Source organism: Harmonia axyridis, chromosome 1, assembly GCF_914767665.1.
Source record: "Harmonia axyridis chromosome 1, icHarAxyr1.1, whole genome shotgun sequence".
NCBI lineage: Eukaryota > Metazoa > Arthropoda > Insecta > Coleoptera > Coccinellidae > Harmonia > Harmonia axyridis.
In genome coordinates this window covers 55800133-55825313 of record NC_059501.1, presented here as the reverse complement: position 1 = coordinate 55825313, position 25181 = coordinate 55800133, and the positions used below count along the sequence as shown (strand labels likewise).

The following is a 25181-nucleotide window of genomic DNA, read 5'->3' as shown; positions in this document are numbered from 1 at the left end:
TTTCGAGTTGTAGCTCTTAAAAACTGTCTCAAGATATAATTTTCGAGAGAGTATGCGAAGTTTGATTGGAAAAGTATAATTTGTGTTTACAGGATTATTAACGTTATTTGAATTCTGTATCAAATTTCTATGTTAAACGTACCAGTAGGTTGAAACAAAATACAATTTCAAGCTTGGTTTGTATATGTATAATAGTTACTCAAATGTTTATGCCGAATTTCAGGAGGATCATATCATCAGAACCCCAGCAACTAAATAATCTAACCAACAATAATTATATCATAATAAATCACATTTCATATCAAGTAAAAAACATAATCTAAAATGCAATGCTGTGTTTCAGACTGTTTTAATTTTTTTCATTTTTAGTTGAATTCAAATTCATCAAGTCCATTTAAACTACATAATAATTTAGTTTCTTGGTTTATCCAGATTGGACTAAAAACGTCACTAAGAATTTTCAGTTCTATGTTCAATTTACCATGCAAATTTCTGATTTGTGGTTCAAAAGCTTAATGTTACAGCTTTCCGTTATCAAAAAATATGCTTGGTCTGGTTAACTCAATTCAAAAAGTCGTTGAGTTTTTTTTCTGTGTAGGAATTATATAATTTACCTTATTAAGAAAATATAGAGGTTGACAAAGGACATTGAATAAAATATATAAAAAATAATCTTATAATAAGCAATTTACAGAAAGTTAAAGCTCAGTCTGTATTATAATGAATGTAAAACAAATATAATACTACTTTTATAACAATAATAAAAATGAAAATAAAAACCATATCACTCTTGGAGGAATCGGATTCTTGACAGTACCTGGAATTAAGAACTTTTTATTGATCAGTAATTAAAATATCCTAAAATTTAAATTTATGAACCACTAGGTTTTTATTATTTGAATTCGCAAATATAGAACCCAATCGAACATTTGAAGGGAAAATAAATTTTTGAAGATCAAATCTAAGATGAAAATAGCATATCAGCATCTATCATCGTTTCAAAATTTTAGCTAATGGTTGCAGATATGAATTGTGGAAAATATCTAAATCCTACATATTAAAACAAGTTCTCCAAAAGGCTTTCTTCCTCCCCTTTATTATATAATTTATATTGAGCAGATATATTCATACTGGATAAAATGGCCACCTATAATACTTGCTACAAAATGCAGATGACTATTTTGATATCTACGAGAAAAATTAAATTGAATTACTGCAAGAATTTATAAAGAAAAATAGGAGCTCCAGCCTCCAAGCAGCTGGGGCATTTGATGTTATATAACCAAACAATTTTCACACAATAATGAAAGGAAGTGAACATCCTTAGCAGGCAATAAAGTATTTGGGTGTGCACATATAGATTTTATGTTGAACTTCAATTTGTAGACTCAACTAATGAAGAGAAGAACATCCAAGTCAAAACATCAAAAACTGGTAATCGGAAGAGGTTCTGATTACCAGTTTTGGGAATTGGTTTTAGGGAACCAGAAATACAATTCATCAAAAATGACACCAAGTTCTACAAGTCTATATATGATTCAATGATCACCAATTGAAAAAATGGAATGAGAACTTCTTCTCAAGGTGTCGCCTCCATTTTGAAGGTTAGACACAATCTCAGCAAATCTCTTACGATCCTTAGCATTCCAAAACAAGGAGTACTTGTTCATGAGAACAGTAGCACGAAGTAGATAAACCACCAATACATACAACTGCTATATAATGAACATCCAATCAATCACAGACAGGCTATAAACCTGTAAATTCCAAATTTTACACAAGACTGAAAAATATGTCAAACTCTATGAAGACAAGACTTTTGAAAAACTTGTATTAAATTTTTGGAAAAGAATATATAATTCAAAATTGATGTTGAATTGTTTTATCAAAAAATACATCTCTTCCTTTTTTGAATTTTTTGTAAAATTCACTAATCTGAAGATGACATAACTGTGTCAATAAAGAACTGTCTCTCCCAATTTATACAACTATGTCTCTATACATATATTTCAACCGTAGATTACTGAGGTCAAAAGAAACACTTTTTCCGATTCAGCTCGGTTGAAAAGATACAGGCTGTTGAAAATCCATAAAAAAAATATTTTTCAGTTATATCTCTCAAATGGTTTCATCGAAGGAAATAATTTTTGGAATATAGTTTTTAATTGATATTATCTATCTTCTCCCAACATAAAATTTCATCCAAATCTTTCAGTTTCTTCATTGTATGACCATTACATTTCATAAAAATGCCAGGAATTCAAAGAACCCAACTCTTAAAAATAATTTGAACGCTCATTGAAGAATATTTGACAATTTTGAAAAAAAAGTATTCCTCATATTTTCTCGTAAAATGCGCCGTTTTAGAGTAATTTGATTTTAAGAAAAAAAAAAATGTGAAATACTAAAAATTGGGTACTTTGGTTAAATGCAATTCTATTGAAGAAAACCCACAGAAATGAATATTCGCTATGTTGTCAGGAATCAAATTTCAGAATTGAAACACACTAGCCAACTTAGTTTGAAAATGAAGTTATCTGAATAAGTAAGTAAAGTAACAAACATAGATAGAAGGAGTATGTCATTTCCAGTAAGCAAATTTTGTCCCCAACATGAACTATCAAATTTTACATGAAGTGCGCGGAAACAAAAACATATCACTGATATGTTTAACTCGCGAGTTTCTCCACAAAGAACGCACTTCTGTCCCATTGTGAACCACCGACGTTTCACATTACCTCAGAATATATCGAAATGAATACCTAAATATATCAGAAATTCAGAAAACAAACTTCAAGCGCGCCAAAAGATGTGAAACAACCGATGACACTGGAAGAGCAAAAGTTGCCAAACCTTGGACTTCAGCAGGTAGATAATGAAAATAATGAATATTCTGCTTATTATAAATTCGACAAAATTCGGAAAAAATATCGGATTCCAAATATTAATATTTGCATTTTTAATCGCGAATCACTGAAATAAATCTATTTCATTAGTATAATATATATTCATAACAATAGTAAAATTGTGGATTTGATAATATATCACAATCCGACAACATTCTAACCATGTTGGGGACATTTAAAAAGTGCGCATACTCCCCCTATCTATTTTTATTACTCTATGGAATAGGCTCACCTCAACTCTTACAATTTGATCACAAATTACGGAGTTTTGGAACAGCTCTGATAATAGGATGATATTTCATTAGAGCGAGCATTCTGTTTTTAAGAATTTAGATCACTCTCAAAACTCATTGTCACTAAAATTTTCACAAAATAGTCTCCTAATAAAATAACACCAATCAAGATCTGAAAATCCCACTAAAGACTGCTGCTACTGAACATTACTGTATTCTTCTTCAGGTCATTTAAGTTTTTATGGAAACATACCACTACAAACTAAACAAAGTTTCATATGATTGAATACTTCTATTTTTTTGTCATTCAATTATTTGATACTACAATTAGATCATATGATAGACATACTTTCAAGAGAGCCATAATTGTTTTATTGTGAAAACAAATCAAGTGAGTTGAAAGAAGCAGAATATTTAATTCAAGTATATTGAATACTTTTAGTTTATTTTCAATGCCAAAATCAAAATGAATAAAGTACATGTAAAATAAAATAGTCAATGCCAGAAGTTCAAGTAATAAAATACAATCTGAGTTGCATAAAAAAGTCAGAGATTAATTGTGGATATAACTGCAGTTCAGGTGTACGTATGTAGGTACACATTATAGAAGCAATTTTATCGCAAATAGAATCCAACTTATCCATCCGTTGAATACATAGTCATTCTTTTGCTTCGTACCCATATTTCTATAGTTATAGCTCTAGAAATATTGAACTGCTGATGCAAATCAATATTTTCATATGGTTCAAATGTAACAACGCAAATTATTTTCATTAAAAAGTCTGATACAGGTCTTGCATCCACACAATTTTTTGGGAAGTAGTACTCAATTATCTTAAATTTCTTGAAATGATGTATGGAAACTCAATATTTGTTGGGTTTTTCAAATTGGATGATATTTATTCAGTATAAACAAGGTCATATAAAACATAACATTTAAACTTAATGGAGTAAATATCTCTGAGCATAGATTTTTTTTAAGGTATACATAGAGTTAGCTTATAATTCTGAAGCGAATTTTTCTTATAGTTGGAAAAACTTTGATGTACAGATTCCAGGGGTAGCATAGCTCATTCTGAAAATTCAAAATGGCAATATCCTTTCATCTGGGCCGAATCAGGAAAAAGTATTCCTGTTGACCTCAAGAATCTACTGTTAAAATATATGTACAAGTTAAAGACTCACCCTGTATATGTATAGAGACATAGCTGTAGAAATTGGAAGAGAACGGTTCTTTATTGACACAGTTATCAGTCATCGACCTTTGGTTCTTCAGATTAGTAAATTTTACTATATAAACTGCATTTTTTTGAGTTTTATTGAAATATAAAAATATTACAGAATCCTTGATATTTTGCCTTAAGTCATCTTTAACAATAGATTTATTTAGACATTTGGACAATTCAAACAAAAACATGATGATTTAGAGGGAAGGGAAATAAACAGAGGAAAACTATATTTAAAAAAAATTTTTGGCAAGACTGTGATGTAACCTAATAAATATTTTTGATTTCTTTCACAAATCTGCAACAATCAGCAATTTTTGATCAAATTAGGAAATTATTAAAGAGGTAATTGGATATAAAATATTTCCCAGTTTGATTTACATTTTATGTTGTTTCAACAACACTCTTGTTAGATTTAATTCTCCAGAATTCTACTTCGGAGCAAATTCAATTTTCTGTGAACCTAGTGGGTAAAGTCAGAATGACGATTGTGCTCCGAGCTCTAATTATATACATTTTAAATAATGCTATAACTATTAGCATTCTAGATGAGGTGGTGGTAGTTGAACTTATTTTTATCTTCTTCAAGTGACTTAATGATCTTGAATATTTAATTATTATATTAATCTATATAATAATGAACTAAAAATCTTCATTTAATAGCTCTAAAATGATATTTGAATCTCACATACCTCTTAAATTCTGTCACTCATCAAAGATTAATAGTGAGAAATTTTTGTTTTTTTGATTTTTTTTTGTATAGGAATCTCTCCATCTGATGTATCAGTTTCACTTTCATTATAACTTTCCCTGTCACCTGAATCAAAACTATAAACCCCTGCTGCTTTGGCCTTTTCTAATTGATTAACTGCAAAATAATATGATAGACAATAAAAAATCATTATGAATGTGCAGAAGTAAAGTTTAAAGTTGAGAACAGAAATTTTTTCACAAAAATCCCTAATTTGGACAAATCAAGAAAAATTTATCTGCTATTATTATTCTTATGGAATGAGAAGTCAACATTCATCCTAGGATGAATTATAACAAATTACTATGTTTTAGATATACCCACTTGTAAAATAATACTCACTTTGAGCTTCTAGTAGATTATTCTGTCGTTTTAAATCATCAATATCTCTCTGATGAGAAGAATTTTTTTTTCTCATTAGCATAATATATTCAGCAGCTTTTTTCAAAATTTGAGCTCGACTGGCCTGAAATCAATTATTATAGAATAGTTCCTAGTCTAATCATAAATTAATAAATAGTTTTAAGAAAGAATGTTAGAACTAATTGAAGATTTGAGATAACTAAATCCATAAGTTTAAACACAATTTTCCAGTCCTTAAACATATTTTTCAAATAAATCTTTTGGTAGCAGAAAAATTGTAACTGAACATAAAATAGTAATTTACGTAACAAGTCCGGAAAATAGGGTTTTTTTTGGACGAATAGACAAGTCTGGAGTCCAAAAAACCATTTTCGGGCGTGTTGCGTACAATATTTTTTCGGCAACCATGTAAAATAACACTATCGCTGCTGCTTTCCATATTTTATTACGATTGCGATCAAAAAAGCATGCAAATCTTTGACAACTAATTTCATATGAACTGTCAGCCGTTATCTCGGTTGCTATGGATTCTATGATTCTTTTCCGGCCTAGTCCGGGAAGTACGTACTTTCCGGACTAGGCCGGGAAATGCTACTTTCTCAGAGAAAAAGCGTCCGGAAAGTGAGCACTTCCCGGACGGTTGCCGAAAAAATTATTTTTTTTGTGAATAATTTGACATTGAAAGTTATATGAACAATAATGTAATCAAAAAAAATGAAGGAAAAAAAACTAAGTTCTAGCAAAATTAGAATTAAGTAGATAAGTCTAGTAAGTTTTGCTCTTGCATTCTTCATGAAATTTTCATAGAATATATTTATTTGAAACTCTTCAACTCTTAATTCTCTCTTAAAACATAAGCTAATCAGAACGAACATACTACTTTTTCACCATTTAAAGCAGGTACTGTATCCCGTAAACTACTAAAACTATCTTTGATATGATCTCTCCTTTTTCTTTCGAGAGCATTGTGATGAGCTCTTTTCTCAGCCTGAAAAAATAGAATAGATGTGGAAATTATTACAATTCAACTCCCCTGTTGTCTTTAAATGGAAAATAACTTACTTGAGAGTAGTATTGATTGCCTGAGCTTTGTCTTTGTATGTTGGGTTGTCTGGAATCAGAGTCCTCTCCTTCCTGAAATTTTCAGAAATTTAATAAATCATGTTTGATGAATGGTGCATTGTAGCTTACATCACTTTCCACATCTATATCTCTATCATCATCACTCATAGTTAGATATGTGAAGTAAACAAGGAATGGGCTATGTGACAACGTTATTTTTCAATTGTGTGGAAATATATTAATGGGAATCAAAATTAATCTCAAAAATTAACTCAAATTAACTCAAAAATATCTGACCAACAATTTCGACATGCACATGCATTTACATTTGGACCACAGAACATAACTGCGTAAACATTGTTATTTTTTTGACATTAAGCCCAGGCATGTCACTCAGAGGCGTACCCAGACATAAGCCATGCGGGAATAAAGAGTTAAAAACAAAAAAAAAATGGTTTTTCGATTCCAATGTCCTTTGAATTTACAGAGAGTTCTTGAGATTGATTTTCACCTGTCGAAGTGTCAGCTGTTGTATTCAAACGCGAAAAACCTGAAGATTCACCTGCATCATTTTTCTTTCTTTTGATCCCTCTTATTCATCCCTCCTTGGGTACGCCACTGATGTCACTACAAATAGTTATAACTTTGAATTGTAATAATAATGCAGATTATCTTCATAAAATGGTTAAGGATGCTTGGTTTATTAGCTTTAGTGATGGATTCCATCAATCGATTTGTTCAATTGGTAATTGTAGATAGAACATGAACATTGGTTGGGGTCAGGGCCGGCGTTAGGGATGAAACAGTGAAGCGATCATTTTAGGTACCTCTATTTGAGGGGCGGCAATTCGGCGTAGTTTTCAGGCCGACTTTTCATATTTCATCCTTGATTCTTAAAAACAACAAAAGTTGTTCCGCTCCGCTAGTCAGCTGCGTTTGTAAATTTTTTCTGCAAATAACACATGTCAGCCCAATCAATATGCACATTACCCATTTGAAAGACGGATAAAATCATTATGTATTTCACACAGGTGAAAAACCACACTACCTTCGCTTTTGAATGATTTGGAAGCCGTTGTTTACACATTCAACATATGGAAAATTCCTACGATTTTGCATTCGATACTAGTTACCTACTGTTAAATGCCAAAACATCTCTACTACCTCAATTCATTTCATTTTCAAGATCTTTTTCTTCATACCCACAAGCCAAGATGCAACAAACACGCAGATTTCCTGAATATTTTTTATTTTTACTGCTGTTTTCAAAAAACGTATTTTTTTATGTAATATGAATGAAACCACATCTTGTGCGAATTCTCCTTCTTGTATTTTGTACTAATAATGTGGTATTACAAACATACCTATTTCTCGCTTCATAAAATCTGCAGGGGTTGTTGCATCTTGGACATATAATTTCCCACCTTGAAAAATCAATCACACCATGCATCTTTGAAAAATTCTTCAATTGCTCTGCATTTGCATTGAAGAAATGATGTAAGGAATACTGTCCTTATTCCTTTTTTTCTTTGATTTATGAACAATTCTTCACTTAAACCTCTCCACGTTGTGGTTCTTCTTGGACCCGGATGTCACGCAGAAAGCTATTGCTTCCCACTTGGTGATGTTGATTGTGGGCCCGTTGTCGGGTCTTCCTGCTTAAGCCCCGGTGCACACATCCGACTTTTGCAGTTACGACACCGTTGCTGTGTCGTACTTGCGGCCTGTGGTACAAAGAATCAAATGGGAGCACGCACACTACCCGCCGTGCAGTTGCGACGTCGTAACTGCCAGCATACGGTCGTTTTTTGGTAGCATGTCCCTCTAGGCCGCAACTGTGCCGCAGTCGTACATGCGATCTCTCAGTACTCTATTCCAAATTGGCCTGCGCACACATACGACGTTTGTCGTGAGTTCGCACAATGGCAGAGAGGAAATTGGATATTGAGCTCTTCATTGAAGTGAATTGATCCGGCTCCGCAACCACGACGGTGTCGTATGTAGTGTGCATTGAATAGGTACGACACCGCAACGGGTGTCGTAACTGCAAAAGTCGGATGTGTGCCTAAATCACGAATGGACGGATCGCTTCAGTTGTTGACTTCGTTTGTTTGCTGTTGCTTTCAAGTAGGGATGTGTCGTTTACGAACGAACGAATCAAAAGACCCGGGTCTTCAGAACGAATGGTTCGATCGGGTCGTCTCTCTGAAAATGATTCGTTCCTTCGAACCGATCCGAATGAGCCAAACTTTCACATTCAGTTCATTCAATCTGAGGATCTTTTAGGACCCAAAGATCTATAGAATGGTTCGTTATCCGAGCCTAGGTAGATGGGTTTCGGTTTGGACTGACCTTAAAGGAACATAATTATGGTAGTAATAAAATACATCCATTTCGTAAATGAATCATCGGCACGGCACTTGGCACCCGGTTTTGAAGAAAGATGATAGATAGTAAAAGAAACTGGGCTCTGTAATTGCACTATCTTAGATGCTCCAATTATTATTTCTTGAAAATGTTATGGTCTTAAATATTGTTCATTATTTTTTGAGAATTTTTTTAACTATATATTCAAACCTAACTTTGTAAAGTTGATGTAAATGAATATTTTTCGGGAACAAGATATATCAATTAGGGTTAATATCAGTTTAAGGGATTTCAGATCTTCTGTATTTATTTGGTTGGAATAGATACAGGTAATGATCATTAGGTAGTTTTCGTTAAAATTAATAATTCAAGACCTCGTGAATTTAGTGTTCTGTACAAAGTACATTCATGATTTACTTCTACTTCTTCATTAGTCATTAAAATATTCCAAAATCATCAATTTGAACGAGGAATATATATTAGATTTTGAAATTTTTTTGAAAGATCCATAATCATCACATGAACCAGATATCAATTCATTATATTCTGCCATCTCCTTATAACTTTATGATAATGGATAATCTCCCTTATGTTTATGATTATGTCTCAAAAAAATCATTATCACAAATTCAGGATCCGATTAAAAACATACCGAAAGAAAGCTGATATCAACTTAACATTCTTTACCAAGAAAAATAAAATAAAGAACGAAAGAACCAGATCTACGGATCTTTGAATCATGCGCAAATCGTACATGATTCGATCTGAGCTATTGAGTTTGAGCTGAAAAGAACCATTGGGTCAATTGAACGGGTCATTTGAACCGGGTCGTCTCAGCCATGGATCTGGTTCGACCCGGTTCGTCGAAATTGAACGAACCACACATCCCTACTTTCAAGTGTTAACTCTTTTTCATAGTATTGATGAGGGCCGAAATCCCGACATACATTTTGGAATGGCTCAGAAGTTTTCTGGACGGGAGAGTCATGTCAGTTAGAGTGGAAAATCGTTTTTCGGAAGAGTATGGTGTGGACCTTGGAGTCCCCCAGGGCTCCGTGCTGGGACCGTTAATATTTCTGTTATTTATAAATGATTTGCCTCATCATTTAACGTGCCTGTTGTTGACACTGTTCGCAGATGACACTTCGGTTGTTATTTCGGCCCGGAGCTGTGGGGAATTACAAGTAGCTTGTGAGACCCTTGTAACACAATTTGTGAATTGGTGTCACTCGAATAGGTTGATGTTGAATGTGGATAAGACGGTATGTGTTTACTTTGGCCTTAGAAATTTCGAGAGGGGTAATTTGAGAATTCGTTATATGGAGGACACCATTGTTCCAAGTGAATTTACCAAATTCCTGGGTGTCTATATAGACAGAAATCTAAGCTGGACTACCCATGTTGATTATCTCTGCAAAAAACTAAACACCACTTTTTTTGCAATATTAAGAGTTAAAAATGTACTTCCTGTTGGTTCACTATTAGACATCTATTATAGCCTGGTTTATTGCCATTTAACTTACAATATTATTCTGTGGGGCAGCTGTGTGGATATCTCAAGAATCTTCATCGCACAGAAAAGAATAATAAGAACAATTTTTAATTTGAGTCCTCGAACAAGTTGTCGGCCAGTATTTAATGCGAATAGGTTATTGCCCTTACCTTGCATTTATATTTTGAAATGTCTTGTGTATGCAAAGGAAAATGAGAAAAACTGGAAAAAACTATCCAGCAACCATGACTACAAGACCAGAAATTCACAGATTCTTTTAGTGCCTAAGCACCGAACTCACAAATTTGAATGCTCTCCTCTTTATCAGAGCATCAAGTTATTCAATCACTTACCATCTTCTGTGAAATTACTGGATTTACGTAAATTCAAACTTGAAGTTAAGGAAATTTTGTTGAAAAAATGTTATTATTCAACTAGGGAATATTGTATTGATAATTGGTCTTAGATTTAAGCTTCTATATGTGTTTATATATTTTTTTGTTGACTTATCCTATATACCTTTTGTATGGTGTCTTAAAGGATGAATAAACTTATTCTTATTTTATTCTATACGTGTCGACATTTAGCACACCTCCTTGAGGGACAGTCCTTATTCCCTTTTTCTTTGTGTTATGAACAATTCTCCTCGTTAGCCATTCCACATTGTTGTTTTTCTTGGACTCGGATGTCACGCAGGTAACTATAGCTTTCCACGTGGTAATGTAAGTAGCTGCCGTAACCACGAATGGACGGCTGACTTCTGTTGTTGATTTCGTTTGTTTGGTATTTCCCTCAAGTGTTGCTCATTCTAAAACTTTTTTACCGCATTGATGAGGGCCGAAAGCCCGACACACGTGTCTACATTTGGCACTCCTCCTTGAGGGACTGTCCTTATTCCCTTTTTCTTTGTGTTATGAAGAATTCTCCTCGTTAGCCATTCCACATTGTTGTTTTTTTGGACTCGGATGTCACGCAGGTAGCTATAGCTTCCCACGTGGTAATGTTAGTTGCTGCTGTAACCACAAATTGACGGCTGGCTTCTGTTGTTGATTTCGTTAGTTTGTTATTTTCTTCAAGTGTTGCTCATTCTAACACTTTTTTACCGTATTGATGAAGGCCGAAAGCCTAAAACACGTGTCTAAGGTTAGCACTTCTCCGCGAGAGACTTTTCTTATTTTCTCTTCCATTGTTTTATGAACAATTTTCCACGTTAGCCATTCCACATTGTTGTTTTTCTTGGTATCGCAGGTGGCTATCGTTTCCCACGTGGTGTTGTTGGTTGTTGTCTGTTGTTGGGTTTTCCTGCCGAAACCACAAAAGGACGCCTGGATTCAATTTGATGTCTCCATTTGTTTGATGACTTAGATATCTCGTATTCAACACCATTAACTATACTTTCTTTTTAACCAGATTTCTCGAAAAACACGTGAGTTACATCCACCACTTTCAGTCATCGAATGAAACATGGAAATTTCACGTAACGGTCATTAACCGTTCCTTTACCACCAGGTGGACTAGTTGTCCTCTATGACTGTTTGTCTATAGGCCGCTAGAAGGACTCATCGTCCTTCATACGCTAGTTCGTCTATTCACCGCTAGATGAACCAATTGTCCTCTATAATCTAGTTCATCTAGCTGCCGCTAGATGGAGTAATCGATTTGTTGTAGGCATGTTTAAAAAAGAGTTACACAGGGTGAACTCTAACACCCCCTCCCATGCCGACAAGGTAAAAGAGAGAAAATTCATTAAAATCGTTTTTTTCTTCCTTTTTTTTTAATCCGAATTTTCGCTTCAGAATACTATTTCGCTGCAAATCGAGTTGGTTCTTTATTTGAAAAGACAAACACCTTATAAGCTTCAGCTATAATAAAGTAGTTTCATTTTGTTCTTAATAATTAATAATAATAATTCTAGAAACATAGTTTCAGATCGCTTCGAATAATCAATCAAGTATTAGCTTTCTAGAAACAGAGTTTCAGATAGCTTCGAATAATCAATCAATTGGTATCTTTCGAGTTATATTTTCAGATCTTTCCGACCAATCAAACAAACAACAACAAACTAAAAATCAATCTACAAAAAAAGCGAGTGTTTTTTTTTTCGGTCATACAGATCAAAAATTGTTTTCCCGAAGTTTGTTGGTGATGTCGATAACCAGATACCGGTGAGGGATTCAGTGAGTTTCCTTGGTATTACTTTAGACAAGAGTCTGAGATGGGACATACATATTGATCAGCTTAGAAAGAGGCTGAATTCAGTCTCTTTTACTCTTTTCATGCTGAGAGATCAGGTTAACTTTCATGTCCTGAAAGTTCTATATTTTGCTAATTACCAATCTTTACTTTCTTACGGTATAATTTTCTGGGGATGCTCCATCCACTCTGATAACCTTTTCATTTGCCAAAAATGGACATTTAGATCTATGCTAAGACTCAACTATAGGCAGTCTTGTCGTGGACTATTTAGAAAACATAATTTTCTCACTTTATATGGACTATATATATATATATATATATACAAAATACTTACATTTTTCCATAAAAATCAAAATTATTTTGTAGAATTCAAAAATGTTAATAATACAAGGCAAAGTGTTCCGTACTTTTTCCCTATTCATTCTTCTACTTTACGTGAAAGGGGTACAGAATACATGGCAATCAAGTTATTTAATGTATTACCGAAACATCTACAGGTCATTTCTAATCACGGGACCTTTAAGAGAATAATTCACAGGCTAATTGTGCAGTGTGAACCTTACTCAGTCGAGGAGTTCAGGGTTTATTGTTCTAAATAAGTCTTCTCATTATTATTATATTCTTTTTTTCTTGTGACTTGTTTCATTTTTATTTGTGTAATATTTCAATATTTTGTACGAATAATCATTGAAATTAATAAACTTATTATTATTAATGGTAGCTTTCTAGAAACAGAGTTTCAGATCACTTTGAATAATCAATCAAGTAGTAGCTTTCTCGAAACAGAGTTTCAGATAGCTCGAATAGTTAATCAAGTGGTAGCTTTCTCGAAACAGAGTTTCAGATAGCTCGAATAATCAAGTGGTAGCTTTCTCGAAACAGAGTTTCAGATAGCTCGAATAATCAAGTGGTAGCTTTCTCGAAACAGAGTTTCAGATAGCTCGAATAGTCAATCAAGTAGTAGCTTTCTCGAAACAGAGTTTCAGATAGCTCGAATAATCAAGTGGTAGCTTTCTCGAAACAGAGTTTCAGATAGCTCGAATAGTCAATCAAGTAGTAGCTTTCTCGAAACAGAGTTTCAGATAGCTCGAATAGTTAATCAAGTGGTAGCTTTCTCGAAACAGAGTTTCAGATAGCTTCGAATACACAAACAAGTGGTAGATTTCTCTGAAAAGACAACTTATAATTATTATTATTCCTATTTATCAATAAACTCACCTACTTACTTACTAATAAGTTTCAGCCCTAATTAAAAAACAGTTTCATATTGCATCCAGTAATATCTAAAATAGTTATGTTATCATTATTGATTTGAGGTCAGAGAATAAAGATTATTATTATTATATAAGGGTAATTTTGGGCAATGAAGTACAACAACATAAACAGTGCTTTAATGAAGTAAGTAAATTGCTCTTGTTAAAAGGGGTTTTGTTGTACACATCAGTTGCCCATTGAGTAGCTAGGCCCCAAAAAGATAGTGAAAATCCTGAACTTACAAGTAAAGCTCGAATGCGTTCTTCTAAAGTGCGATTCAATCTTTCAATTGTACCATTATATTCTGAGTATATGGTTCAGCTGTTTGTAATTTAATATTGTACTTATCAAGTATTAATGTAGTCACATTGCCTGTGAATTCTATTCCATTTAAATGAATATTTCTCAGAAAACATTGATTTTAAAGTTCTTAAACTTTGCTCTAAACACTCAGGTACTTGTATTTTGGATTTTAATACAAAAGTTTGCAAAAAGCAAGTATAATTATCAAGAAAGGTTAGAATATATTTATTCTTGTTAACAAATGTGGCTGGTGTGATTGGACCAATTAAATCTGTGTGAATTATTTCACATGATCTATTTGACCCATTTCTGGCTTTGTTTATCGTTTTCCTAGTTAATTTCGATAGAGAGCATGTGGAGGCTTTTTCCAATGCTTTTTTTTTTGTAAATAAATTCAGTCATACCTGTTAACACATTCCGTAATTTATTCAAGTACGTAGAGGAAATGTGAGCACACCTTTCATGCCACAATTCCCCCTCCGATTCTAATAATTCTAATGTTCGAGTCACTATCATACATTATAAATCCTTCTCATACTCACTTTCTTTACATTTTTTTTTTGTGTCCAAACCTATAACCTATAGCAGAATTACTCTGGATAGGGACATACATTTTGAGTGTGGAAGTAGGTACCACACTTCTCACCTTGGTTTTTTTTTCCAATTCTATAGGTATCCATTTTTCTATTTCTTCTTTGGAGTATAAATCAGTCATGCTTAATCTTTTTCTTGAAATCAATATTTCTTCTTTGGTTCTGATTTTCATTATGCTTCATTTCCTTCATTGGGGTTGTGTGTTTACTTCTCTTCCATGTTTAACTTTCTTCACTCTCATTTTTCCTTTTTCGGATGCGAGTATTGAAGTTTCTCAGATGTTCTGGCAAGCTTCTCATCATATTATAATAATTAGAATATAGATTTCCAGATTCATATCAATTTTCAATTTTAATTTTGCCAAGAATCTAGCAATCAATAGATCTTGAAATACTGTTCCCAGTTTTCTGTATTCTTCGATACTGTTTTGAAATTCTGTCACGAATTTTATAGGACAGTCATAATCACGAAAATGCAACTTATTACAGTTTTCTTCAATAACAATAAATTCTTGATGTTTTTGACCAGAAAACATTTCTAGGATCTGCTTATATTTACTATTAGCAGATTTTACTTTTCAACAGACTTTTTGCAATCCCCTTAGATAGTGTTGATATTAAATATTGCATTACTTGAGCATCATGAAGAACTCTATTACCAAAAGGCATATTGTGAGACAAACTTCCATATTCTTCAGTTAGGAAATATAGTAGATTCAATGAACGAAGTCCCAGTTAAAGTCTAACCCTTCATTGGCAAGAGTTTCATTTACTTGCTGTTTTATTAAAGTAGCCAAATCTGTATTATTCACTGCCTCTTCTTGGTGTGGAGATGTAACCATCCAATCAAGGTCTTCAATTTGAGCTTCTGTATTGATGGGAACGTCATATTCTTGGTTGTTATCCATTTTATTATATGGGATTTATTTCAATTATTTCACAATGATATCGACAAAAATACTGTTGTCAAAAATTAAGAGTTATTCGCTCTGCTACCAACTTAGATATCTCGTATTCAACACCATTAACTATATTTTCTTTTTAACCAGATTTATCGAAAAACACGTGAGTTACATCCACCACTTTCAGTCATCGAATGAAACATGGAAATTTCACGTAACGGTCATTAACCGTTCCTTTACCACCAGGTGGACTAGTTGTCCTCTATGACTGTTTGTCTATAGGCCGCTAGAAGGACTCATCGTCCTTCATACGCTAGTTCGTCTATTCACCGCTAGATGAACCAATTGTCCTCTATAATCTAGTTCATCTAGCTGCCGCTAGATGGACTAATCGATTTGTTGTAGGCATGTTTAAAAAAGAGTTACACAGGGTGAACTCTAACATGATGTTTCCTTCAAGTGTTGCTAAGTCTAATACTTTTCACCATATTGATGAAGGCTGAAATCCGTACTACGTGTTTACAGCTAGCTCTTCTTCTTGAGGGACTGTTCTTATTACCTCATCCTTTCTTTTATGACCAATTCTCTACTCCAGCCTTCCACATTGTTGTTTTTACTGAACTCGGATGTCACGCAGGTAGCTCTCGATTCCCACGTGGTGTTGTTTGTTGTTGCCTATAGTTGGAATTTTCAGCTGAGACCACAAATGGGCGGCTGGTTTCAGTAGTCGACTCCGTTTGTTCGCTGTTTCTCCCAAGTGTTGCTCAATCTAACACTTTTTCATCGTATTGATGAGTGCCGAAATCCCGAAATACGTGTCTGCGGTTAGCAAATAAGAAGAGTCTCCGTGAGAGACTCTTCTTATTTCTTCTTCCTTTGTTTTATGAAAAATCCCCACGTTAGCCATTCCACATTGTGATTTGACTTGGATTCAGATGTCACGCAGGTAGCTATTGCTTTCCACATGATTGTTGCCTGAAACCACAAATTTTTTTCCTACTGAAACCACAAATGGACGTCTGACTTCTGTTGTTAACTCTGTTTGTTGTTTCCTTCGAGTGATGCTCCTCCTAACACTTTTTCATCGTATTAATGAGGGCTGAAAGCCAGAAACACGTGTCTACGGATAGCACTTCTTCTTAAGGGACATGCGACATGTTGTATAGAAGTTGGTTTTTCATCTTTACGATATAGTATGGGTATACTTGTATGTGTATATACGTATTTATCTTGTTTTACGCACGATTGCAAGATTCTTCATCGGAATTAGACATTTCTGTATTATCATTGGAACAATGCTTTTTTTTTGGGGGGTGGTTATGAGGAAGATCATCTTGTTATTGATGCTTTTTCAGCAGAGGTGCCGAAATATTCTTTGCTTTAGGCGCTAAAATTATTCGCGCTCGCCCTGGCTAGGGTAGCTGTATTCAACTGAAAATTAAACAAAAAATCTTCAAAATCTGCGATCTGGTTTTCATCCTGAATCATTTTAGAAAACCGGAACTAAGCATTAATTTTTATCACACTTTGAGGAAATACTCAGTTCCTCAAACGAATTACATACTGCCAAACTCACTTCTGTCTTTATTTCAACTGAATCAACTACAGAAATTTTCAGTTAATTCATTTATAGAACAACTGGAATTTAGAAATGGGATAGTCATATTGCATATTGGCATTTTTCATCAAATATTTTTTCTACAAAGATTATTTGTTTTACTTTTCTAGCCTTTGTAAAGGTTTTCTTTTTCCAAAGAAAATTCTAGAAGGCTTTTTGGACGCTCGTTCTCCGATCCGATAGATATATTGATAAGAAATAAAATGTCTCTTATTTTCGATTCAAGAAGAGTATCGAAACAATGAATATACCAATATTTCTGTAACCAGAAAACCGACTGAGTACGCTCTATTAGTGTGACGTCACATACCGCCATTTTTGGTTCTCCTGTCAGTGTTCGGAATCCAAACAAATAAATTGTCATTCAAATTAGTACGTTGTCGTTGAAGTTATTGGCTTATTTTCATAAATAAGAGTATTTGAGGAACGATTTCGGTATTGATAGACAGAAGGAACGAGGTTAATACCAGTAGGTTTGAATCCTGTATCATTCCCCAGATTTTGTAAAAAGCCGTCTTTATTAGTTGAACTTCAAGTTCGAACTTACTGGCATTAATCTCGTGCTTTCTGTCTATCAATTGATAGTAAAATCGTTCCTTAAATAATCTTATTTATCAAAATAAGCCAATTTCTTCAACGACAACGTACTAATTTGAATGACAATTTGTTTGTTTGGATTCCGAACACTGACAGGAGAACTAAAATGGCGGCGTGTGACGTCATCACTAATAGAGTGTGTTGAGTGGGTGTTGATATGGAATGTCAATTTTATGCTACGCGAAAAATCTCAAGACGATCACATCTAAGATGTCTAATGGTAGGTATCATAAAAAACTTGGTGGCGATTTGCTTGTTCAAATCATTTCTGTGTTCAGTTTCAGTTCATTTTTAACACTTTCCATAGATTTCAAATCATACAATCAACGATCAAAGTTTCAAGTCGTAAAACCAAAGACTAACTAGTAGTCTGTAGTAAAACATTTTATATATACATTTCAATCACATAATCAGAACTATAGAAAATTCAATAAGAATTATAAATCCGATCGGGTAAAGATTTTTCATGTTTGTAGGTTAGGTATATCAGGTCCGTCACTAGTCGAACTGCCGTCCTAGGCAGATACCCAATTTTCCGCCCTAAATGAAGTCAACTCTGCAGTATGCAAAAAATTAATATAAGTTAACAGGCCAATTAAAAAGTCCCCGGCCTACCATAGTAAAACACATATTTTTGGCAAAATCCGATTATATTATTCAACATAGTTGCCTTCGAGGGCGATACAGAGATTATAGTGATCTCCCAACTTTTCGATACCATTTTTGTAGTACGATTTGTCTTTCGCTTCAAAATTTTGCCAAAAAAAATGTGTTTTACTATGAAAGACCGGGGATTTTTCAATTGGCCAGTTGAAGATGTAGATTGAGATCCTTCTCAAAAAAATAATAGACATGTTTTAAATTTTTTTCATATTGAATAAAATAACTGATCATGTGAAAAGTGTTTTGGATAGGGGATAACTAGTTATTTATTATACAAGGAAAAAAAGTATTAGATTTTAGCTCGAGGTTAAGTTGTCTCCCGACGCGAAGCGGAGGGAGACAAAAAACCGAGAGCTAAAATCTAATATTTTTCCCGTGTATAATACACTATTTTTTCTGTGACGGGAAAAAAATTTGACATTTTATCTCTGTTGACAGGTAACAAAATATGACTTTTCACGAAATTACTTTTTTCCCGGGGAAAAAAGTGAGTACTTTTTTCCCGGATATATATTTATCTACAAATAGATAAAGGAATAATAATAATTCGACTACACTGTTGATGGCTTTTGTTGTTGTGCCAGTTCCGAAAAATAAGCCAATAACACTGTCTCCGAGAAAGAACTGCATGTCTTTTTCATTTTCCATTCCATAAATCTTGAAAACGCGGTTTCGTAAATTTTCCGCGATTTAGCTGGCAATAAGCCAAAAAACCGAGAGCTAAAATCTAATATTTTTTCCGTGTATAATACACAATTTTTTTCTGTGACAGGAAAAACGACAATTTAATAGTGGAAGAACATATAATTATACAATATATTAAAGTCAGAATGTTATCGATATGAATTTTGAATTTTTAAACTAGTAAGCTGCAAATAGACCTACGTTGCTAAGGGAAACTTCAAAGTAATCAAATATCTGTTAATTTAATTTTGTGATTTGTTTCAAAAATTGCGAACTCAGTAATAATTGTTTAGTAGTTATTTTGTTGAATAATATAAAGTTGAAAAATATCTGATTCCGAGTTTTCTCTGACTCCACTGGAGTTGATAGAAGCAGCGCAAGTAGCGTCACGAAAATTATTACCAGCTAAATCGCGGAAAATTTACGAAACCGCGTTTTCAAGATTTATGGAATGGAAAATGAAAAAGACATGCAGTTCTTTCTCGGAGACAGTGTTATTGGCTTATTTTTCGGAATTGGCACAACAACAAAAGCCATCAATAGTGAGGTCGAATTATTATTATTCCTTTATCTATATGTAGATAAATATATATCCGGGAAAAAAGTACTCACTTTTTTCCCGGGGAAAAAAGCAATTTCGTGAAAAGTCATATTTTGTTACCTGTCAACAGAGATAAAATGTCAAATTTTTTTCCCGTCACAGAAAAAATAACTTTTTTTTTATTTCATACGCACATAGAGATTCAGCGTATCGGCCTGTTAGGATCCCAACAATTTCCGTGCCAAATTTCTTTATAATAGCTGCTTTCACCCACCTTAATTATCATTGTGCTAAGTACAATTATAACTCCATCGGTCCTTGCCGTTGTAAATCTAACAACAGCTGATCATCGTGGCGTCGCGACGCTAGCGTTTCGATGATCAGTAAGCATCCAGACGCCAATTCTCAGCTCTCGTGAAAATTATCGGGTTCCGACAGTGTTTGTATTTGTTCTACAAGATGGAAGTGTACGAGATAACGTTGTCCTGAGTAGAAAAAGTAGGCAATGAACAATTTATTCTATTTAATTACATTTACAACAAGTAAGACTTATATAAATTCACATTTTTAGTGGAAAATGAAATTGAATTATCTGACGGAATCAGTTCGAGTTTCAATATTACTTGGTAATAATGAAAGTTTAAGGTTTTAATCGACAGCTTTGAACGAATCATTTCATAGTATTCGCGATAAAGTATTTGATTTTTGGTAGGAATTTCAAACATCAAGAAAACTAAATGATCATACTGAGTTCAAATTGATACAAGATATATTTCCGTTAGAATAATCGCTTTATTTACTTGATATACTCCGAAGTTATGATTGAATATGTATTAACAATAATAACCTAACTAGAAATTGAATATCAAATAAACCACTTGTTTTTTTCATAATATTACATTAGTGATGAATGTTTTTGAAATAATATTTTTATTATACTCTTGAAACAACTAGGTGTGATTTCGGACATAGGTACCTACTTAGTAACAACTTTTCTATTTATCTCAACAGTTAAATGAATTGAAATTATCAAACTATGAAAATACAGAAATAGAGAACGAACTATTTCCTCACAGTGATCCCATATTGAACATGAGAGTGTTTGGTTTGAGTTATTGACTATCGATCGCAAATTTATGAAAGTCATAGATGCACCTTTATCTGAAATGTTTATATGAAAAGTTGAATATTTCACAATGGAGTGTGATGTTTGAAATGTGTTTCAGAAATCTGGGGGCTCCGTTGACTTGAGCTCTAGAAAAATATAAATAGTGTGGATTTAAAAAATAAAATAATAATAATAAATTAGAAAAATTTAAGATTATTTTCGGTGAAATTAGAATCTTGTATTTCTGAAAAAATTGGACGGGGTGCTGTCCGGACCCCATCTGACCCTCCCCTGGCTACGTCCATGCACAGAAGGACATTTTTCTCAGGCAGTGGCGCCAGCTTTCAAAAACAGGGGGGCCAAGAAGGAGCCGGATTTTTTTTGGGGGGTCAAATTAAATTGAAATTATACGCGAAAATTTTAGTTCTGCTGATCTTGTTAATATTTTAGCGTTGGTATGTCAAATTTTAGGGGGGAGGGCAGCTAAATTTAGGGGAGGGGCCGGACACCCCTTAGCGTCGCCACTGCTCTCGAGATTAAATAAGGATTTTTATACATTTTCATACGTTAAGTCATCATAATAAGACTCTTTAGTAATTATAGAATAAATGTTTCCAATACCTTTCTGGATTGCGATCACTTCACCTATAGATTTATTCTGTGATTTGAAATTTTTATTATTGCCATTTATTTTTGAATCATGAAAATCTTGTGATACGCAATTTTCGCTAAAGCATAATTTTTGACAGCTTCAAATGAATTACCTTGTTTTTCAATAATATTGGGAGACTCTTCAAGAGTTTTCAGAAGTTAATCAATTATCGGAGTGTAATTAATTGCAAGTTTTATTATTTTGGATTCTAAGTGGTTATAAGATTCACTTGAATTGATGTAGACTTCCGACAAAATTTTTATTTTTCAGAGATGATATTTGAATAATTTTCGATTTCTGAGAACAAAATTTAATCCATATTTTATACAAGAAATCTACTCTACTATCATGTTTTATTATATAGAGTAGGTACAAAAGGATAAAAATTATTTTTTTGGAATTCTTGACATAAAAGCGTTTTTATGTATCACATTAAAAATATTATTTTGAAGATTATTATAAACAAATTTAGGATCAATTAACTTAACTGAATATCCACTATCAACCAAAAATTTACATTTTGGATTTTACAAACCAACAATCATACAAGGTTGAATTAGAGTTAATTTAGCCTTGCTCATGAAAATTAAGTAGAGGTAGTAATCTCGGAATTTGAGATAACCAATTATAAACTCATATATTTTTGTATTTGGGCATCCTAAAAGTTGTCTCAAAACCTACAAACGTATAGGGTGTATTAAAATCTAAGGTCAAAGGTCACAAAATCCGTTTTTTGTTTTTTTTTCGCAAATATCTCGTTTCCTATAGATTTTCCGCTATTCGTTTCCGATATCAATATTTTATAAGATAAAATTCCCTACAACTTTTGTTGTGAAAGTTTTTCTATATGTTGAATCATTTTCAAGAGGGCGGAGAGCGCGTGGTTAGTGTATGATTCAAGGTCAACCGGTATTTCTGGTCAAAAACACTCCATAAGTTAGTCATTGATAAAATATATAATTATTGATCATTTCCATTTTTTATTAAGTATGTATTACTTTAACTATAACTTTTTTCATTAATGTATGGAATGATATTTTTCATAAAAAACATTACTTTAAAAATTCTTCTTTATTTATTTGGGAAGTTATCAGTGTAAATTACATTAGCTTTGAAATATAATTCAGATATTCTCCTTAACAATTCCTTATCTGCAAAGGCATTTATGTTTTATCAAATGAATTGATATTCATTAAAAAATGTAATAGTTAATAAGAAATAGAAATTATCAATAATTATGTATTCATCCATAATTAAAATTTTTTTTAGGGCTTTTTTTTGACCGGGACAACAGGTTGGCCTTAAATGATCTGCCACTCGCTCTCCGCCCTCTATCTACGATTAGGAAAACGTTCGAAACAAACGTTGTAGAGAATTTTATCTTCTAGAATATTTATAATGATAATAAATAGCGAAAAACCTCTAGGAAACGAGATTTTTGCAAAAATGTCAAAAATTGTTTTGAGATCTTTCACCTTAGAATTCAATAGTCGATGACACTATACCGTATGTAGGTTTAGAGACAACTTTTAGGATGTCAGATTACAAATTTATACATGTTTCTAGCTGGGGATCTCAAATGTCGAAATAAACTACTAAATTGACTAGACTATCATGTGTAAAATTATTTGTATCTGTGGGATTCAAGAGTGCCAAGGGTCGCCGTTATGGGCTTCCAGTTTTTTAATGGGACCTTGGGATTCGTACCATGTCTGCTTGAAACGCATATTAATTTTTAGGTTGTTCCATTTTTTCGAAATTTGACAATACATTTTTATTATCCACCAATTATACATTAGTTCAGTTGTTCCACAGCTTATTTAAATTTTCAGTTTGAATGGAGGGGTATTTTTCATTAATCGAGAAACTTTTTATTTATAACTATAAAACCACCCTATAATTCCGACCCCGAACCTCTCCGAAAATATCAATTCTCTAGCATATTCCATTCGAGAATCGAGAGTTACCGTGTACAGTGCATCCCATTTTGGGTGAGAAAGCCAGGTTTCTCGCTTGTTATTTAAGATAGAGCCTTGCGGTTTTCACGTTCCTGTCCTACTTTTTCGTGAAACTCAAGTTGGTCTAATCAGATTGTGCATAACTGTTTCCGTTCAAAAGATATAGGGTGATTTTGGAAATTGAATACTTTTCGGACCCCTCCTTTATCTCCGAAGTTATTAGAAATAATGCTGAGCTGAAAACTATGCCTGAATCAGAATTCTGCGTAGAATCCAGTGGCGTACTCAATTTTTTTTTTCGGGGTATGGTTTTGAAGATTCAACACAAACCTATATTTTTTTTAATGGAACACCCTATATATCATTACTTCGTTGAATTCGTTATTTTTTTCCCTTCAAAATGATATATGATACTATGTAGGTAGGATGTTCAGAAATGTCAAAAAAACACTAAAACGTCAAATAATGATGATTTGTTGTAAATGGGCCATGAATTTTCTATGTTTCAATAAGAGGATCATTACTTTCGATTTTTAAAAGTAGTCGGTCATTGATGACACAAACATCCTTGTTGTTATTATGGCTACTAGCATTTGGGAGCATTGTTTTATCAAGTAGGCATTGGAGGGAAAAAACCAATCTGATCTAGCTGTCATCGCTATAAATTATTGTTATCATTATTGATTCTTCTTTTCTATGGGAAATTAACCCCCATTAACAAAAAATCATCATTATTTGATGTTTTAGTGTTTTTTAACATTTCTGAACATCCTACCTACATAGTGTCATATATCATTTTGAAGGGAAAAAAATAGCAAATTCAACGAAGTAATGATACACATGGTGTTCCATTAAAAAAAACATAAGTTTGTGTTGAATCTTCAAAACCATACCCCGAAAAAAATATTGAGTACGCCACTGGATTCTAAGCAGAATTCTGATTCAGACGTAGTTTTTACCTCAGCATTATTTCTAATAACTTCGGAGATAAAGAAGGGGTCCGAAAAGTATCAATTTCCAAAATCAGCCTGTATCTTTTGAACGGAAACAGTTATGCACAATCTGATTAGACCAACTTGAGTTTCACGAAAAAGTAGGACAGGAACGTGAAAACCGCAAGGCTCTATCTTAAATAACAAGCGAGAAACCTGGCTGTCTCACCCAAAATGGGATGCACTGTACATATGTACGATTTTGATCTTCAATTCTTCGTTAATGAGTGGAATTTGATTATTTGAACCGGCTCAAAATTCAAAAATTACGGACATTCGAGCAAAATGATAATTTTGAATATGAGTTCACTTTGTAACATTAGTTTTATTTTCGGAGCATATGATAAAATACGATAAGTTTACTTTTTCTCCAGCATCATTAGGACACATTTTCCAATTCAAATTGAGGGTTGAGACATACCTGCGTCTTTAAACATTACCTTGAAACAACATATAAGATCGACTAAAAGAACGTGGAGAAAACCTACATATCTTTTTATAGATCGACCCATTTCTTACCAATTTCCGGGAAGTTACGTATTATTGACAAAAACGGTTCAAATGTGGCCGTTTAGATGTAAGCAGTGTTTAATGTTTATACGTGACTTCTTTTCAGATGGCATAAGTCAGTTTAGTTTATTGTTTCCAATAATAAATCGTTGTAGCCGTTGCAGGAAAAATATTTCAACATCTATTGAAATATGCAGTTTACGTTTGAGG

General features: G+C 33.2%; 2 protein-coding genes across 4 annotated transcripts in view; one reads left to right on the top strand and one right to left on the bottom strand.

Annotated features, from left to right (window-relative positions):
* Positions 1-662: 662 nt before the first annotated feature.
* LOC123682346 (protein max-like) lies at positions 663-6894 on the bottom strand. 2 transcript variants are annotated; one of them, XM_045620927.1, is made up of 6 exons: positions 6671-6894; positions 6542-6613; positions 6360-6467; positions 5459-5582; positions 5058-5233; positions 663-817 (listed from the first exon to the last, which is right to left on the bottom strand). In XM_045620927.1, exons 1-5 carry the CDS (start codon positions 6707-6709, stop codon positions 5085-5087), a joined length of 492 nt encoding a protein of 163 aa, XP_045476883.1. In that variant the 5' UTR covers positions 6710-6894; the 3' UTR covers positions 663-817; positions 5058-5084. The 2 variants fall into 2 exon arrangements, with proteins under 2 accessions (XP_045476883.1, XP_045476875.1); XM_045620919.1 differs by having other exon boundaries at positions 6357-6467; positions 6671-6893.
* A 13185-nt stretch (positions 6895-20079) lies between these two features.
* The window catches only part of LOC123686338 (receptor-type tyrosine-protein phosphatase kappa), a 50605-nt gene continuing 45503 nt past the window's right edge, over positions 20080-25181 (top strand). The window contains exons 1-2 of one of the 2 annotated variants that reach the window (XM_045626403.1): positions 20080-20249; positions 21667-21668. The gene's annotated coding sequence lies outside the window, so the exon portion shown is untranslated. The remainder of the gene's footprint in view (positions 20250-21666; positions 21669-25181) is intronic. The other variant, XM_045626393.1, reaches the window with a different exon arrangement.

Coding starts and splice junctions, on each gene's coding strand:
- LOC123682346 (XM_045620919.1), bottom strand. CDS start 6,709: ATGAGTGATGATGATAGAGATATAGATGTGGAAAGTGAT. Junction 6,614..6,670: donor ATATAGATGTGGAAAGTGAT/GTAAGCTACAAT, acceptor TGAAAATTTCAG/GAAGGAGAGGACTCTGATTC. Junction 5,583..6,356: donor CTTTAAATGGTGAAAAAGTA/GTATGTTCGTTC, acceptor AATTGATTTCAG/GCCAGTCGAGCTCAAATTTT.